The 18,483-nt window shown below is 41.2% G+C and overlaps 1 protein-coding gene across 1 annotated transcript in view; it reads left to right on the top strand.

Annotated features, from left to right (window-relative positions):
* The first annotated feature begins 919 nt into the window (after positions 1 to 919).
* Positions 920 to 18,483, top strand: part of Cmc1 (C-X9-C motif containing 1) — a 77,481-nt gene continuing 59,917 nt past the window's right edge. The window contains exon 1 of the mRNA XM_038324455.1: positions 920 to 1,038. Within this exon, the coding sequence (XP_038180383.1) occupies positions 1,020 to 1,038 (19 nt within the window). The 5' untranslated portion in view covers positions 920 to 1,019. The remainder of the gene's footprint in view (positions 1,039 to 18,483) is intronic.

Here is an 18,483-nt window from a genome sequence, read left to right as displayed (position 1 = left end):
TCCTGCCTGGCTGAGTGAAGGTTTAATTCTCCACCTTGGCACCTCAGCCTGCAGCTGTAACGAGGGCCGGTGTGTCCAAACAGGCCCTTAAACGGGAGCCCTGCTGAGCGGAGACCCACTTTTCCAGGCCTGTTCAACCGTGGCATCCTTTCTGCCAACCGATCAGGCGGACGCAGCAGCAGGGGAGAGGGACCGCAGGTAGGTGGGGAGGGGATCATTTTGAAAGCTCCAAATCCCTTGCAGGGAAGAGGCAGCTGCTTGAGCTTTTCCAAACATCTGTCCCTGGCCTTACCCTTTGGAGACTCCAGCGAGCTCATTACGTGGAGATCTGAGGAAGACTCAGAACTGAGGGTCGGTCAGCGAGGGGAAACAGGCCCAAGGGCCACCCAAAAAGTTACTTCTGTCGAGGAGGCCTTTGGGAACTGTTCCTTCCCCTTATGTCAGCAACAAATGACAGCTTTCCAGGACGGTCAAGACCCATGCTATCACCAAAACCGGACTCTAGGTGCCGGGAGTGTGCACAAGACAGAGCTCTTCTGAGCAGGACTCCGGCAGGCAGGGGCTTTTAAATTACTTTCCCTCTGGCTCTCAAGACTGAGGCTGAACCTTGACACGGACAGACGGACTTACATTACGACTGAATTGCCGGGACATTAAGAGCATTTGACGGAAGAGGCCCAAGCCTCAAATCCCACCTAATACTATAGAAAATGTAAGCGGTGGACAATCGAGGTCGCCTCTTGAGGGCGCATGCATGACCACGTCCCATCCCGGGCCATTCCCGGAGAAATCAGCCCCCTCTAGAGCAGGAGTCCCCAGAGGGCAGTCAGGCGCAGGCGCAAAGCTCAACGGAAGTAGGAGCAGGGAAAGGGGGTGTGGCCTGGCCTCACGGAGGCGGGCACGCTCCGGCTGGGCTCCTGCGGGAAGCGGGCGGGCGGCTGCGCGCGCAGGCCAGCTCAGGCTCCTCCCCTCCCGGCTCCCGAGCCCGCGAGTGGCCGGCCTCTTCTCCGCCCTCCGAGATGGCGCTGGACCCCGCAGGTACTGGGGTCGGCGTGGTTGTGAGGGCCTGGGCCAGGTTCTCTGAGGATGCTCGGTTTCCGCGGTTAGCGCCTCCCTCAGCCCGGCTGCTGGGTTTCCTCCCTCGGTGACAGCCACCCATCTGCCGCTCGCTGGGGCTCTTGGTGCTCAGTGAGGGGCGTTGGGTTCGTTGCGACAACTTCCATTAGCTCTTCAGCGTCTGTTATTTTTTTATTTTATTTTTTGACCTCGGTTGGGGCACAGGTTCGTTTTAAACAGTATCGGGTGCAGACACTGTTGTCCCTGAAGGAAGTCAAGTTTCATGCTGGTGCAGTTTGATATTTTGTTTCCGGGAGTTTTATGCCTCCTGCTCCCAAGTTCACCCTTGTAGCCCAGTGTAACAAAGGTTCCATGACCGACTGACCGGCTGGAGTCCTTTTCTTGGAAAGGCTCTTCAGACTTCGTCCGTGTCGTCTTAACTTGCGTGGTTCCACTTGGGTTTGCAGTAGAGTTCAGGTCCCCAGGAAATCTTATAGAAGCGCACTCCTAGCACGTGAGGTTTGTGAAGTGGCGAAGAAGTGCAGAGGGAAGGGTAATGGGCTAGTCTGTCTGTTTTATGGGTAGAAAAACCTCAAGGCATCGGTGAGTTAGAGGCTGGCAAACCTTTGGAGATCCTGTGGTGGAAGGTCACGTGTGACCCTCAACTAGGTGGAAAACTGGGTGTTGCACACAGAGAGCTTGACACTTTATTATCAAGCTAACTGTATTCAGTTGTCCCCAAAGAGTATTTGCATGGTTGGTTCCTTTGTCTCTGTTTTTGCAGAGTAGGAAATAGGCAGTGAGCGGTTAAGTTTGTGCTATACACTCGCCCTAACTCGGTACACACTAGCTTCCTCCTGGCTATCAGAGTTGGATTCAAATGACAGTTTCTCATAGAACTCCTGGCTGTCTAAAGCAAACCTCATAATCTACCACAGCACCCTGCTTATTTTCCATGTAGCACAGTGGACCACAGTTTGTAAGTGTCTCTGCATGTATCATGTGTCTGAGCTCAGGCCGTGGTAAATTCAGGCAGTACTATTATTTGGAGCATAAAGCAATTGTGGACAACCACACGGCCATATATCAGTTTGAGGCTAAGTGTGCAGCAGACACAGGCTTTGAAGTAACACTGTGAGCAGTGATATATGTTGTAGAACACGCTGTGTCATACTTAGCTGTAGAGTCACGACCTTGATTTGGAGGTAGGAGATCACAATGAGGCATGGGCAAGAGAAGTTCAGGTAAAGTCCTTATAATTTTGGTATTTCATGACCGTGTGAATAATCTAATACAGATGAGAGCAAGAAGACTTGGTTCTCAACCTCCCTAACGGCGTGACCCTGCCATACAGTTCCTCATGTTGTGATGACCGCAACCCTAGAATTACTTTCATTGCTACTTCATAGCTAGTTTTGCTATTCTGAATCCTAATTAAATATTTTTTTTTTTTTTGAGATAGAAGTTTGTAGCCGGGCGGTGGTGTCATACACCTTTAATCCTAGCACTCGGGAGGCAGAGGCAGGTGGATCTCTGTGAATTCACGGCCAGCCTGAACTACAAAGCAAATTCCAGGACGGCCAGGGCTGTTACACAGAGAAACCCTGTCTCAAAACACCACACAACAAAGAAACAGAGAGGACGCCATGCTTGCTGTCACCAGTTTCTTACCATCTAGTTAGGCTTCACCAATTCAGAACTTGTATGCTCAAGGTTACATAGCTGTTGACTGGTAGAGCCAAGTGTCCTTAGAAACTACGTGATTTCCTTCCCAGCTTAGGCTATCAGCCAGGCCTCCATTTTAGTGCTTTTGGTTAAATAAAGTTATAGGGCCCAGTATACGTCATGTATTGCTCTGTCACCTAGGAAACAGTAGCATAGGACAGGCAAGGACCCCACGCGGTAGATCATCGAAGATTGCGGCAGACATCATGAGGAAAGTAGACTACAAGGAGAGAGCTACTTTAGCTGAGTTAGGAGCTTTCTGGAGAAGTGCATTTGATTTAAAATGTCAAGGATGAGAAGAAGCTACCATGAAAAAACAGTCGGGGAGGGACTGCGATGGGCATTCAAAGTGGCCAATGCTTGAAAACACACTTGAGTGCGTAGAGGGCCTGAGTGCAGAGGCGAGCTAGCCGGAAGGAAAGCGCTGGGAAAGTCGGTCTGAGGCGCACATCTGGCTGCTGAGGGCCTTGAGCTCCAGGGCGATAAAACACTCTCAGCTATTTTTTCCTTTCGGTTTCTCTCAGATTGAGTCCAGCAGCGAGATGCAGACTGCTTCCTTATTCTTCACACACGCGGGTTTATCAGCCACAGTCATGCTCGCTGTTTTCTGCTGCAGTTTGTGGGAAAGACAGGAGAAAGGACAAAGCGGTTGTGAGCGAGACTGAGCTTTTGATTGTGTTCTGCTGCCTGCGCTCCCAGATGCGCTGACATTTAAGTATTTCCTAGGCAGTTCCATGGTGTAAACAGAGTAGAGGAAAAGGGGTGTTCTGCGTGCCCCGTTTACTGACTCAGCACTCAGCTTTTCCCCCTACTCTAGTTCCGGTTCTTACAGGAAATTCTCCTCCCAGCCTTCAGTCATAAATAGGACCTTTCACCTCAGTAATACCACAAGAGTTTGCAGAACAGCTCATTCTCCTATAGTAGGGTTTAACTGCTAAACTTTATCTTGTTTCAGTTTACAGTTCTTTGCAAACTCCTAATGCTTTCTATAAACATTGTATATTTTAGAAAAAAAAATCTAGTCAAATTTAGTGATTGAAAATTCATGCTTGTTAAATATAATTTTTAAAAAAGTAAAACTATGACTCCTGTAAAAAATGAATATGTGTTAAAGATTTTCCTCGACTCATTAATTAGTGAAGTATATAGCGAAGATGTAAAAATTGGTCCAAAAATATTTGAGAAACTAGATATACAGTTTTATAGGTTACAGCCATAGATAAGAACTTTAATTTACATCAGGTTCTCTTTGGGGCTGTCACTTCAGAAATTATTTCCATTTCTACTTGACAGAGTTTTAGAAGTTAGCTCCAGCCCCTGACAAAGTATGAGATACACAGTAATTGAAAATATCAAGAAAACCCCCTCCTTATACCTATATTGTGGTATTTCAGGAAAAATTTCTGATATTACTGTGTTCTCAGATGATAGCCTCAGGCACTTGGGTTCTATAAGTTTGGTTTTTTTTTGCTTTCTGTATCACCTTGGAGTGGTCCTGCCTCCTGCCCTCCTCGTTTTTCCGTCTTACCTCCTTTCTCACAAGGCCAGGGATGCTCCCTCTCACTCAGTGCAGAGAGAGTCCTTCTTCATTCTTGCTTTCTCAGAATGGGACAGTGTGCGTCTGTCTGTCTGTCTGTGTCTGTCTGTGCCTATCCTTGTATTGGTGTTTTCTTCCAGGACGCTGTAAGTGGAGAACTGTGGAACACTGCTAGGGCTTGGGTGGAAGGCGAGGTGAGGAACTTGCTGACACTCCGTGGGTAGGCTTGTGAAGGTTGCCGTGACAGCTCCTGAAGTCATAGGTTTGCGCAGCTTCTTCCTTCTTTAGTGGATAGATAGCGCTGAGGTGCTTGTCCTTAGTACTACCACTTGCATTTACTGAGAATTTCACTTTTTATTAAGTTAGATGTTTAAACACACCCGAAGAATCCCCCCCAACCCCCGAGCGTTATGTGATTAATTATGTGAAGTGTTAGGCACTGACCGGGAAATTCTCATTTTATTGTCCACCCCCCTTTTTGGAGACTAGATTATTCTAATCTAGTCTTAACTTATTTTTTTAAAAGTTTAATAAAAGTTTGCCTGATTGTCCTCCCTCTTCAGTGTTTAAATGGTAATAGAAACCCTTCAAAAAATCATATTAAAAGTAATATACACTGGGTATGGTGTTTCTTATTCTAAGTCCAGCATGTTTTTTAGAAATAATATCTATGAAATCTATAGGTGTGATTTGTTTAAAACAATCGGAGATAAAGGAGAGCTTGCCTTAGCCTGAAGATTTGCCTGTGTGCTAAAGAGCAGTCGTTTCTCATTTATGACAGGCTAGGCCACGGCAGTAGGAGGTGGTTCATCAGGAAGGCACCTGCATTGTGCTGGGTCATGGACTCATCACCGAATTGGTTAGGTGGGGCACTGACGTCTTGTTTCAGCGGTGGCATCATAGGTTCCGGGATGAGAGGAGAAGTTACACCAGCTATTTACTAACGTGCTTCCAGGCCCTAAATGTTTATGATTCTGAATATTGATCATAAATTGCAAGGGGTTCTTGACTTAGCACAGAAATTTCAAAAGAAAACCCATGTTATTTTTCATTAAACTAAATTAGTACTATTATTTGATGATATATTTGTGGAAATATATGTTTGTAGATGTCAAAAATGAGAAGTTCTTGCCAATACTTACAGATAAGAACATTGATATGAAATTAAATTTCTAGCCTAAAGGGCCATATTAGATCATTGTATTAAAAGAGTAAGATTGTTGGGAAAGGTTGAATAGAAGTGGTGTGGTGTTGTGGGTTTTTGTTGTTGTTGTTGTTTATTGTTTTTTTTTGCTGATAATGAACTGTTACTATGAGTTTTTACAATCAAATTAAGCACAGTTAATTGAGAATGTAGATTTTCGAATGTTTTGCTGCAGATAAGAAAGCTTATCTGTATACAATCTCTGATGTGATGCCTAGTAAGTATTTATAACAGAATAAATATCCATGGCTGTTGAATTGTGAAATTTTCTTATGTATTTGTTAAGTGGTTTCATTGCATATCTATTGTACACTGGCTATGAGTTAGAGGGTAGTTAGAACAGCTAGAGAGTCTCTAGCGTCAGTAAACATAACGCATGCTGTCATTGGTAATTAGCTGCATGTTAGCATAATTTGGGGGCTTTTAATACTTCTGTACTTCTGAAATAACTGATGGAGCCCAAGCATCAGAGCTTTGCGGAGCCTTCTCTGGTGGTTTTAGGTACAACCAGGACAAGAACTTAGAGTAAAAAAAAAAATCTTCCTTAGTTGGCTCACCCTAGCATAGCAAAGTATTATAGACTGGGTGACTCAGAGTAGGTGGATAGCTTCAACAGTAGACATAATATATTAGCTTCTCTTTCTGGAGGCTGGGAGATCCGAGATGCCAGCTGATGTCGATATTGGTAAGGATCTTCCACCTTGCAGATAGTTGCTTATGTATCTTCATATGGTGGGAGAGTAGGGCTCTGTATCTTTTGAAAAGCAAATCCTACCTGACGGTCACAGGTCACATTTAATCTGAGACACTGTCTGCACTCTCTGCAGATGGAGTCACACTGGGGAGAGTAAAGAGCAGGATTCAGTCCATGCAGCTACTCACCTGGAGAGAGGAGACACAGTGTGATATGGAATGTGTGACATTCACCTTAGCTAGAGGAACCAGGAATGCCTTTTGGGTTTGTGGTCAAGAAGGACCCTGAGATGCAGAAGTGCTGAGTTAGATTTAAATAATTTAACCTTGATAGTGAAAAATAAGAGAAAGTAAAGGCAGAAGATTGAGCTGGCATTTGATTTTTATCAGTGCGTTGCTGGATAATATCCCAAGACTGCCTTTAGTTGTGTTTCTTCCTCCCTGCTTCTAGTGTGTGTGGTAGGACACTTGTGAAGCTATCCCAACACTCTCTCCTTCCCCTCAAATAATTATTGGTCTTTTTTTTTTTTTTTTTTTTGGTTTTTCGAGACAGGGTTTCTCTGCAGCTTTAGAGCCTGTCCTGGAGCTAGCTCTTGTAGACCAGGCTGGTCTCGAACTCACAGAGATCCGCCTGCCTCTGCCTCCTGAGTGCTGGGATTAAAGGCGTGCACCACCACCGCCCGGCTATTATTGTGTCTTGAAACTATATCAACACAAGCTTTCTTTGAGGTGGGGGAAATAGGATAATATAACTTACAGGATGGTGGTAAATGAAGGGTCAAAGTTAAGTTGGAATCGACATGTTGATGGGACATGGAAATCCCCAACAGATGGCTGAGAGCGTGAGCAGCTGGTAAGGAGATGGAGACAGGCATGGAAGCCTGGTGGTTAGCTCTGGCACCTTAAAGAAGGCCTGCGGTGATTGATTGACAGCACACATATCGATTGGAAGTACACAGACTGGCATGGTCCCATGTGCCAGGATAATTCAAAAATTTGTGAAGATTTCTATATTTAAAAAAAAAAAAGGATCTTGAGTAAACCCCCCATGTCAGCTTTGATAATTTCTTTCTGGCACGCTTAGCATTTTCCAGAATATTTTTGAAACATTTAAAGTTTGTTTCAGGATTCTTTTAATATGTTAATTTTAATACCATCATTTTGGCAAGTTCTGGTTCTGAAGGTGAACTTAGATCTTAGCCAGTTTAATCAGAGGTAAATTTGATATAGGTAGTAGGTGATTATCTGGGAATGCTATGTGCTTCCCTTCCACACACACACACACACACACACACACACACACACACACACAAAAACTAACAACAACAATAAAAACCCCAAACAAACAAAAAGAAAAAGAAAAAGAAAAGAAAAGAAAGTTAAGTTTTATCATGGGCTGGTTATGCTTGAATCTAGATCTGAAAGCCACACCAAGAAAGATGTGATTTGAACAGAAGCTGGCCCTGTGAAGTAAGCACATCACCTCTCAGTCATTTCCTACCCCATTACAGAGTGTGACACATTCTTTACAAGAATTTATGAACAATTCTGAAATTTAAAAAAGGAAACAGTGGAGATACGGGCAAAGTCATTGAGAAGCATTCAAAGTTGAGGATATTCCGCTTTTTCCCAGACGTGTTTGTAAGGAAAAGCAAGTCATTTGGGCAGAATATTGCTAAGCAGGTCCCAGACAAGTTTTATTCCTTTATCAAGTATTTACTTTCATTCCCTACAACTTGGTGTCATTTTTACTTGAAACCAGTGAGAAATTAGGCTTGTATGAAAAGATGCGCTCAAAGCTGAAGTCAATGAAATCTGTGAATTCCTTTAAGGGTTCTTGGGTTTGGTGAGGATTGCAGCTCATTTCAAGATCAGGTATGATCACCACATGAGTCAGTTTCCTGCTCAGGTATGCGTTTAGGGTCATTGTTGTTGAAGCAGTGCTGAGAAAAGACAGGTTCACACCTGGCAGTCTGCAGAGTCCTAGGTCCAAGAAGTGGGTGCCCCTGGGGCGTGGACGGAAAGGTGAACGAGGCAGCAAGTGGCACGGAAGCCCAAAGACGAACATTCAGATGAAGTGTTGTGGGAGACGGCAGTATTTGACCCAAAAGCTGAGCAGAGACAAACACAGCTATCTCACTGATGTGGTTTCCATATTGTGTAGAAGCTCGAGCTTTAAGCAGATTTGTTGGTAACCTAACCTTTCCTATTTCATCTCTTTGAATGCTTTCTGTTTCCTCTGTTTTTCAGTTAATTGACAGGTTGCTTCTCTTGCTATTCTTTTAGTTTTTGAAATGCTTCTTCCATAGGCTCAGAATTCTATTTAATTTTATGACTTAAAAAGAAAAAAAAGGAAAAAGCAAACCTAGAAGTGTGAAGTTTTCAGTTTTGCCTGCTCCCAAGATGCTTCTGAAACCTTTTTGTCCAAGGATTGTTTGCAGGCTTCTTTGTAACTGTAGATGCAAACTTAACCTCACTTGCCATAGTTCCTTAAGTAGGCACCTGCTCCACATGTGTGATGGTGTCATGGAAGACTGGGTACTGGATCTCATGATCTTGATATTGCCACTTCATGGGGTTCACCCATGTGAGCCTCCACTTCATCAGCTGCAAAATATAATACATATGGAGGGATGCTGTGAAGACTGTAGCCTCATCTGCTCTTGCAGCTCAAGGCAGACCAAAATTTAATTGAGGAGAAAAATCTCCCCTTCTGTTAAAGTCCCTTTGTGTTGTCAGCTCAAGTGGCTTGAAAGGAAGATGGTGTAAGGACCGCTGGTGCTTAGCTGTCTTGATTTTCCCAGGGTAGGCCTTTCCCAGGCCTTTCCTCACTTTGCACTTTTTTTTTTTTTTTTTTTTTTTTGTACAAGAATTTGAGCAGTCTGGCAAGATCTTGAACATCCATATTTTAAGGGTGGAGGGAACTGGTCTGCACTTGGTGCAGAGATACCAACTGAGAGCTGTGCTCCTGTGCCATACGGAGCCCACCTGCCAGGGCCGTTGTCTTGGAGTTTCTTAGGAGCTAGTAGTACATGAGGGACCCAAAGATAGACAGTGTTGTCTCGTTAAACACTTGGCTGATTATTACAGGCATTTCGTTGGTGTTTCTCTAGAATAAACAGTGGCATGGAAATGTCTTCAGATGCAAGTAAGAGTAACTTGTAAGGTTTATTTGTTATTATTTATTATGGTTATTATTTTAAAGGTGGTATTATTCTAAATGCTAAGTTAGGGGGCTGGAGATATAGCTCAGCAGTTAAGAACACTTACCAGTATTACAGAGGTCCCCGATTCAATTTCCAGTGCTCACGTGATGGCTCACAGCTGTCAGTTCCAGGGGATCTAATGCCTTATTCTGGCCTCTGTATGCATCAGGCATGTCTTTAGTACACATACATACATACATACATACATACAGGTACATAATACACTTATACATATACATATGTACATACATACATGCATATATATATACATACACATATATAAGCAAAACACCCAAACACATGAAATAAAAATAAGTAAAATCTTCTAAAATCTAAGTTAGTTAAATCAGAATATTTTCTTTACTGAAAAGACAGACCTGGCCCTTCATGTGCCATATTCGTTCCTAGAAAGACTCTGCAGTATTCTCATTTACTTTGCTGTCACCTTGTGGGTTATAGCAAATGCTGTTGTCAGTAGCCTTACAGTCTTATACTGCCATGTTGCAGGGACACGTGAACCTCCAAACAAAACCCGAGCTAACAAATGCAGCCAATGGAAAAGGTGAGAATTGGCTTTCAGGTGATGATAGAATGCTGAGAAGCTGGAGCTCTGGAAATTTTCCCCAGTGCTGGTATCCTGATTCTTGTCTTAGTATACATTTATATAGCTATATTGTAGCAAACTATAAATTTGATAGTTTTTGTAGGGTCTTATACAGTATACAAGACAGGCACACAATACTTACACCAGGAGATAAGTTTCTAATTTTTGTTTGTAATATTGAGGATATGGTATGTGGTACAAAACTATAATTAATAACTGGTATGATTGTTTGTATACTATAAAATGAAAAAATCTTTAGGAAAATTTATGCATTCAAAAGTATCTTACATTTTTTAAAATTAAAATTTATTTTTGAGAATTTCATTCATGCGTATATTGTGCTACCCCCTTCATCTCCTTTCTCCAACTCTAGAGTCTCCTACATCACTCTAGAATTTACAACCCTTTCTTCTATAGTTATTATTGTTACATGCACACCCCACAGCCCATAACAACCCTACTGGATCCAGGAGTGCTGCCTAATATGTACATGTGTTAGGGTTCATCACTAACAATTGTGTAACCAGTCAGGGACTCATCCTTGGAAAAAATGGATTCTCCCTCTCTCAGAATCCATCACCTTGCCTGTAGCTCTTTACCTAGGAGTAGTGCTTTGTGAAATTTGCTTTCATGTTTGCATGTTAGCCAGTGTGACCTTTGCATGTCTTGTGCAGTCAGCCACATTTCTGTCCTGTCCAGAAGAGACTGGCCTGTAGCAGGTGTCTTGGTCCTGGGCCCTGACAGTCCTGCCCCCTTCCTTCATGCTCCCTGGGGCTTCTGTCTAGGGATCTTGCCTAATGTGTCAGGTGGAGTTGGACAGCCCATGGTTGTGTGTTCTCTGCATTTTCCGTTGCCGTTCTCCGTAGTGGTCTCCGTCTGCGGTAAGAAGCTTCTTGGATGAGGATGAGAGCTGTGCTTACGGAGAGCACGTGTGTGCCACCACCACCTTCTGATTTAACATTCCGAGTTTGGAAACTTGAGGTGATGCCCATGCAAGTCCAGACTAGTTTCTTTAGCTTGGGAATGTTTAGAAGGATGGTGGGAAGAAATTTTTGCAGCCCTTTAAACATAATGTATTTGATGGGAATTTGAGAACCAGAATTCATAACAAAGGTGGATTTCTGGTGCAGTTAGTTCAGTATGTACAGTTATGTCTGTTGTCCAGGATTTGATTCAGAAAAATAGTTCCTCAGTTACCTAAAACCATCGCAGGATTTAGAGAGAAAAGAATAGATTCCCCACAGTATATACTAAATAAGCTGTTCAGTAAGACTGCAGGTGAAAGGGAAAGGCGAAACTTTGAAATTGATTTTATAAAGTAGATCAGCACTCCATAATTATCTGATTCTGTTCAACAGTTACAGTGTTAATTATGATTTACACTGTATATAAGAGACAAGGATGTGCACAGATAGTCCTAGCTTCATGTACACGTAGACTCCGACTTCCCGCTCCACAAGGTGTTTTACAAGCCCTTTAAATCCAGCATGTCCAAAACAGAATTCTCCTCCCTCCTGTTCTTTATCCTGTCTCTGTGCATGGCCATGTCCCTTCCCTCGGAGGTAGGGAACAAGGATCCCCCTTGAATCTTCATTTTTCTTTAGTTCCTTCAGGCTCCACTGCTCTGGAAGGGTCCTTTAGATCTGTTCTTTAATGCCCATCTATACTTATGGCTTCTTCTCAGAGATAGCTGTTTGCAAATTTTACCCTCATGCTATGGCAGTTTCTAGTAAACTAAGGGAGAAAAGATAGACGCAAATAAATAGTGCACTGTAGAGTTTAAGAGACTGGCTCATGATCCATACTTGGTAAGTGCTGTGAGGTAGGAATGGTTAGTGACTTTTTAAACATTGTTAGAAAATACAAACAGAAGCAGGACAGAAGCCTACAAAGGTCAAAAGCATTTGCACTCTACTGCTTAAAAGATTTATCTGTCTTCCTGACATAGGCAGTAGAAATTGGCTACAGTTGTAGGTGTGGTCAAGGGAAAAGGACTCGGGAGAACAACTTGCATATTTACCATGAAATTTCGGATGAGATGTATGGTGTCCTTGAGAATTGAAACTTATGCTTCAGTTGTCCATAATAATTAAGACGACCTTAGAAAATTGAATCTGTACTTAAAATTCTTTGTGTCTGTATAACACACACACACGTCTTGATAAGCCTTGATAAGCAGTATATGAGGGCTCTAGCAGAGAAACCATCAGTAGGAGGTATAAACTATATCTATGTCTATTTGTATATGGAGGCATTTAGTACAAGGAGTTGGTGTAGATAGCTCATCAGGGATGTGGGCCTTAGGAAGGGCAGGCTCAGAGCTGTTGGTCCAGGGCTGAACGTCCAATCAGTGCAGTTGCTGAAGAAAGCCTCACATTCGCTCTTCAGACCTTTTGACTGAGTAAAGCAGCACAATATTTACAGAAGTCCGCAAAATGCCATCACAGCTGCTGCTGGATTCCTGCTCCTTCACTAGCAGGCCAGAAGTAGGTGACCCACGAAACACTGTCTCAGGTGCTTCCTAGCGACTGTCCAGGGACTGGCAGTAATTTCTATACAGATTGAAAACCCCTAATTTTGAAATCTGAAATGTTCTAAGATCTGAGACACACAATTTATGGGTGCTCAATCAATGAAGTCTTTATAAATATTCAAAAAATGATAAATGCCAAATCAGAAGCACTAGTTTGAAGCATTTCTGATGAGAAGCATCCAGCCCCTCAGCCTGACCAGAGTTTGTCTGTAGGAAATATAATTCTGATGCTTATCTTGATTGAAGATAAAAGACAGTCATAGGAAATCTTGCCATTAAGATTACTGAAAAAAAAAATCTGTAAACAGAACCTGAGCATTAAAGACAGGAGTCCTAGTCTCGATCTCTGTTTTCCCAAGAAGCATAGAAGATGTAAACCAGCTTAAGTTTGGCTCTGTAGAAACTGGAGAGACAACCAACCTGTTGTCACATTGCTAAGATAATGAGAGCCTCAAGGGAGGCTGTGCTGACTTTATGTGATGTAGCACACTATTTATAAAAAGATAGTTTTGCCTGTAGAAATAAATTTAATAAAAGAGTAGCAGTATCTTTCAGGAGAAAAATCATAAAACTTTGCTTAATTGTCTAACTTCCAATAGTTAGACGTTAAAATCTACACTGAGAACAAATTTTTATTTTTTTAAACTGTTATTTTAATGCCAATGAACTTTAAAGATCTTGTATTTTATAAATGTGTCTCAGACTATCCACCAGAAATGGCCCTCTCAATCCTCATAGGTAACCATGGTTCTAATTTATCTTAAAGTGGGTTAATTTTGCCTGTTCTTAATTGGTAACCTATACCCTTGTGCCTGTCTTTTGTTTAACTTAGGTTTTTTGAGATTTATCCATGTTGAATGTTATCAGCATTTTCCATGGTAATATCAGTGATAGGTTATCAGGTTTTGTTGCTATGTCAATTTTGGCTAATATGATGATGTACACTTTGTTTTTTGGTCTCTTGCTTAATTTTGTCACCAAATAAATACATAGAAATGGAACACCGGCTGTATGGAGGCAGAGGCAGGTGGATTTCTGTGAGTTTGAGGCAAGCCTGGTCTACAAAGAGAGTTCTAGGATAGCCAGGGCTACACAGAGAAGAAAGGAACTGGAGCACAGGCTGAGCGCTGGTTAACCCATCACGCAGTCTGCGTTTCCCAGCGTGTTTCACACTCCCACCAGCAGCAGATGCACGCTTTTCCGTTCTCCAGCATTTAGTGTTGCCAGTGGCTTAAATGTACTCATTCTGGTAGTGATGAATTATCACAGCTTGCATTTGGCTTTGCTTTTTAAATGTTTTTTGTTAGCATATGTCGGTTCTCTGTCATACTGTTTCATTATGACATTTTCACACATGAATATAAACATATTTTGATCATATCACATTCACATCCCTCATATACTCTGTCCCCTTCCTACTCCTCTCGCCGATCCTGTCCTCTGCCCTGTCGGGTCACCTCCGGCATTGTTTTTGTTGTCGTTTGTTTGTGTTCTGGCCGTGAGTGCGGGAAGGTGCCGAAAGGAGCATGGGTGAAAGGTCGTTCATAGGCCACTTGCATTTCCTTGCTTGTACCAGGCTCTCTGCTCTCAAAAATTTCTTAACTTTTTAAGCCATAACTTTACTTTGTAGTAATTTAATAATCTTCATAAGAAACCATGAGTTGTACAGTTCCACACGCCTTTCCCTCATTCCCCTAGCGATAGCTGTGTAACCACAGCCCATGCCATCTCAGCTGGTGACACCACCATGAAAAGGACCAAACTTGGTGTTGGAGGGGAGACCAAAGTCTCGCTCTCTAATATATAAAGCCTGTCATTTATGACACATGCAAACATATACAGTGTCTCTATGGTATCAGTATCTCACAGGGGCACAGGGAGCGAGGAAACTCTCTTCAGGGAGAATATAACAGAAGAGGCTGGAACATGCTATTGTGATTCATTGTGGAAAAGCCAGGGATGATATGTCATCGTGCTGTGGACTCTTAGTCACACTTCCTATTTTAACTAATTTTTCTGTCTATAGTTGTATGGCATTTTAACATGTGTAGAGTGAGAGTAAGCATGAGCACAATCAGCAGCAGAGTGAAGCATATATCTAATTATTCTTCATCAATAAATCTTGGGAGTCAGATATCGGGGCGAGAACCTGAATGATCAGAGAAGAGGCTGAGAAGCCACCAGTGACCTCCTATCTCTTATGTTCCATTATCCAAAAGGCTGAGATCCTCTCTAAGCCCCAACCTACTAGTTCCTGTTTCTCTTTATCTGTTCTTCAAAACCTCTATGGTTAATTTTGATCAGCTAGTACCTAGGTCCACACTCAGATTCAAAGCAAATTTTATTGGTAGTTTTGGGAGCATTAGGATGCAATCAAAATATCACACAACATTTTCACTTTTTTGTCTGAATAAAAAGGGAAAGTTTTAACTCTTGACACAGAAAAGCTGTATACTGTAAAAGCAATTATCAAGTAAGAGTTACATTCATAATGTCCAGTCTATTTGCATTTGACAGATTCAGAGAAAATACTCCATTAACAATCCTATCTAGGTGAGTCCAAAGTTTTGTACATAATTCACTTTCTAGCCTAACTTGTATTACCAACCCTACTCTTTCTGTCTGTCTGTCTGTCTGTCTGTCTATCTGTCTATCTATCTACTTATTTATTTTAGAATTAAAATAATTTTTAAGTAAACAGTATAAGCTTTTATGTATCCAGAACATATACACTTTATACCTCTTTTGTGAGTTTCTTTTCTGAATTGGTAACAAGGAAAACTATAACTATCTAGACTTCAGTCTCCATCAGATACTCAAGAAGAATAAAATATTATTTGAGTAAACAGGAGTTACAGAGGGAAGAACTTCCAAAACTATAGAAATGACAGAAATAGATGGCTGCCTGGACCGTCACCCAAGTTTCCCTTCAGCCTACAGGCCTAGAATATCTGAGAGACTTTTCTTTGAAGCAGGAATTTGGAAGGACTGACCTACCTTGTCTTGGCAAAGTTTGGCAGCTGCTTTCTTTTGTGTCCTGCTCATCCAATTTGGACATTAAAATGTCAACAATTTAGTCAAGGGCAGTTTCTTGCCCATTGGCTAACTCTTGTTACAAAGAAGGCAAACTCCATATTGAGGTTCTTCGATGCCCATCGTCTTCCCTGAAGTAGATTGGTGCTGCCAAGAGCAGACATGTTTCATTGTCATGAAAAGCCTTATGTTGTTAAAATATCTTAAATGCCATAATCTGTAGATCTCTGAAGTATTTGAAGACCACCTATCTAAAATATATCTGTGTTTGACTTTGAAAACATTCCTAATATGACTACAAATTTGGTGACTAACTACTACCCTGCATTTCTTTATTATCCTAAATAGTTCATAATAATAACTTTCAAGGACTAGAAATTTACATTACATTTTAAGTGCGCTGCACAGCTACAATGCCTTAAACATGAGTAGAAACATAGGTACAGTATGTTCTAACAAAAAACCTTAAGTTTGTATCAGTATAAAAATACCGTAAACAAGAGTAGAAACATATATATGATAACAAAATAACCTAAAATTTGTATCAGTATACAAAAATCCATACCAGTGTAAATATTTAAGACTAGTAGTTGCTTTTTAGTTTAAAGGTACACTCAATAATCTACCCTTTATCCTATTATTTCTATGTTCCCCCATTTTTCTTTTTAGAATAAGATCCCTGAATCTAATTTCCTCTATTCAGTTTTTTCCTGACCATTACCAGTAACCAACCTTTAACCAACTCTCCTAAAGATGACAAATATCCATAACATATTGAATGACAAAAACCACTCATTTCACGCCTTGGAGATGTTGGCATCATGTTTAGATTGCTTCCTATTGTTTGGGCGGTGACAGCATCTCTAGGGAACTCTGAGAAAATTGAGATAATAGTCAAGTCCTGGGAGAGCAAGAGCAACATTTGTTGTTCAGTCTCTGTGTAATAGGAAAGTGCAGGGCTTGTCTTAAGTCTCAGCTAGAGTAGTCTGTGAGGCTGGACCATCTCTGCTAGCTACCTTGAAATGGTCCTGAGCAGTTTGTAGTCCAAAGCCAATATTTGGGTGGTGTTTGTCAGCTTAGTGTTGTCACTGCAGTCCAGGTGGAATCGCTGTGGGACCCCGTCATCCTTTTGGAGACTTCGAAGGTGGTTGTTAGTAATGTTCATGTTTCACTGTAGAAAACTTAACCATTTTAAATATCATATGCAGCAGACCTCAGAGAGGTTAAAAAAAACCCAATAATAAAAACACTTCCCCAATCATAACTTTGGTGAGTTTCCCCTTTTTGGTAAGTTATATCTGATCAAATGAAAGGCATTCGTTAGTCTTATAAGTTAGCTTAGATAGAATAGCCTTTTTGCTTGCTGAACAAGAGGTCTCTCCTGTTTAAATTAATCTTTGTCAGTTTCAATGATATCCATAACTTTTCCTCTCCTGTGTAAACAAAAGCACAACCTCTTCCCCAACATAACACATATCCTGGTTTCCATTCTGAGGTCAAAACATTTTTAAAGTATACAGACTGATTTAATTTGGCAGTTTTTCCTACTATCCAATGTTTCTGCAGCTATCGTTCCTTTCTTATTAGCATTTAAAAAGTTTAAAGTTAATAAGGCTTTGTGCAATATATCTCTGGGGGCGTCCTTATTACTCTTTAATGTTTATTAGAAATATGTTTTAAAGTGTGATTAGATCTTTCTATAACTGTTTGCTGTGAAGAATTGTGGGGTATACTTGAATATGCTTTATGTTATAATATGCAAAAACCTTTCATTTTCTTAGAGACATATGCTGGAGCATGGTCAGTCTTAATTTGTACAGGTAGTCCCATACTGGCCATGACTTCTAGTAAGTGTGTAATTACAGAATCAGCTTTTTCAGAACTCAAAGCAGTTACCCATTGAAATCCTAAATATGTATCTATGGTATGGTGCCCATACTTTAATTTTCTAAACTCTGCAAAATTAAACATCCATTTTTCAAATTTTATTTATTTGAGTATCCTTTGGGTTACTTCTGAAGGTAGTGGAGTTTGGTTATACAAAGAATAGTAGGACACTTCCTTATACTTTCCTTGGCTTGTTACTATTAATATGGTGCTTTTTAGGAAATTCGAGGCTTTTAAGCACATTTCCTACTAATAGCTGATCAATTTCCTCATTTCCTTGTGCTAGAGGGCACGGTAGATCCGTATGGAATCGAATCTGAGTGTTATATGCAAGGGATGATTTTCATTTCTGATTATTTCTTGTAACTTAATAAATAACAAAGTTAATTCTGAATCATCAGGTATAAGTTCAGCAGGTTCACTATGTAAAACAACTCTTTAAATGCATATTGAGAGTCAGTATCTATATTTATAGGTTCTGGAAAATCTAATGATAACATGAGAACAGCATACAATCTTGCCATAAGGGATTTAAGCCACTTTACTTAAATTTTCTGTTTTATAACCTGGCTTTCCTAATTTGTTTGTGTCAGTATAGAATGCAGGGGCTCCAGAATTTGGTGTTCCCCTAACAATGTGAAGAAGGATCTAATTAGTTCTCTTTGTACACTGATGTTTCTTGCTTTTCTCCCCCCAAAAGTATTGCTAACTCTTTGCCAATGTTCATTTTCTGTTCATAATGAGGAAATCTCAGCATTAGTAAAAGGTACTACAATTTCTGCTGGGTCTGTTCCTGCTAATTGATGAAATGTTAATTTTCCTTTCAGAATCAATTCAGAAACCTTTTCTACATAGGTTTTTATATTTTTACTCTATTTGTGTGGTAAAAGATCCATCTTAAGATATCATCTTCTCTCTGCCTAAGAATTCCTGTAGGGGAGTGTGTAGAAGGTAAAATTACCAGAACACAACCAAGCTCTAAATGCACATGCTCCATATGTGCAT

Source organism: Arvicola amphibius, chromosome 3 (assembly GCF_903992535.2).
Source record: "Arvicola amphibius chromosome 3, mArvAmp1.2, whole genome shotgun sequence".
Taxonomy (NCBI): domain Eukaryota; kingdom Metazoa; phylum Chordata; class Mammalia; order Rodentia; family Cricetidae; genus Arvicola; species Arvicola amphibius.
The sequence above is the reverse complement of the archived record's forward strand: the minus strand, read 5'-3'. Positions and strand labels throughout refer to the sequence as shown.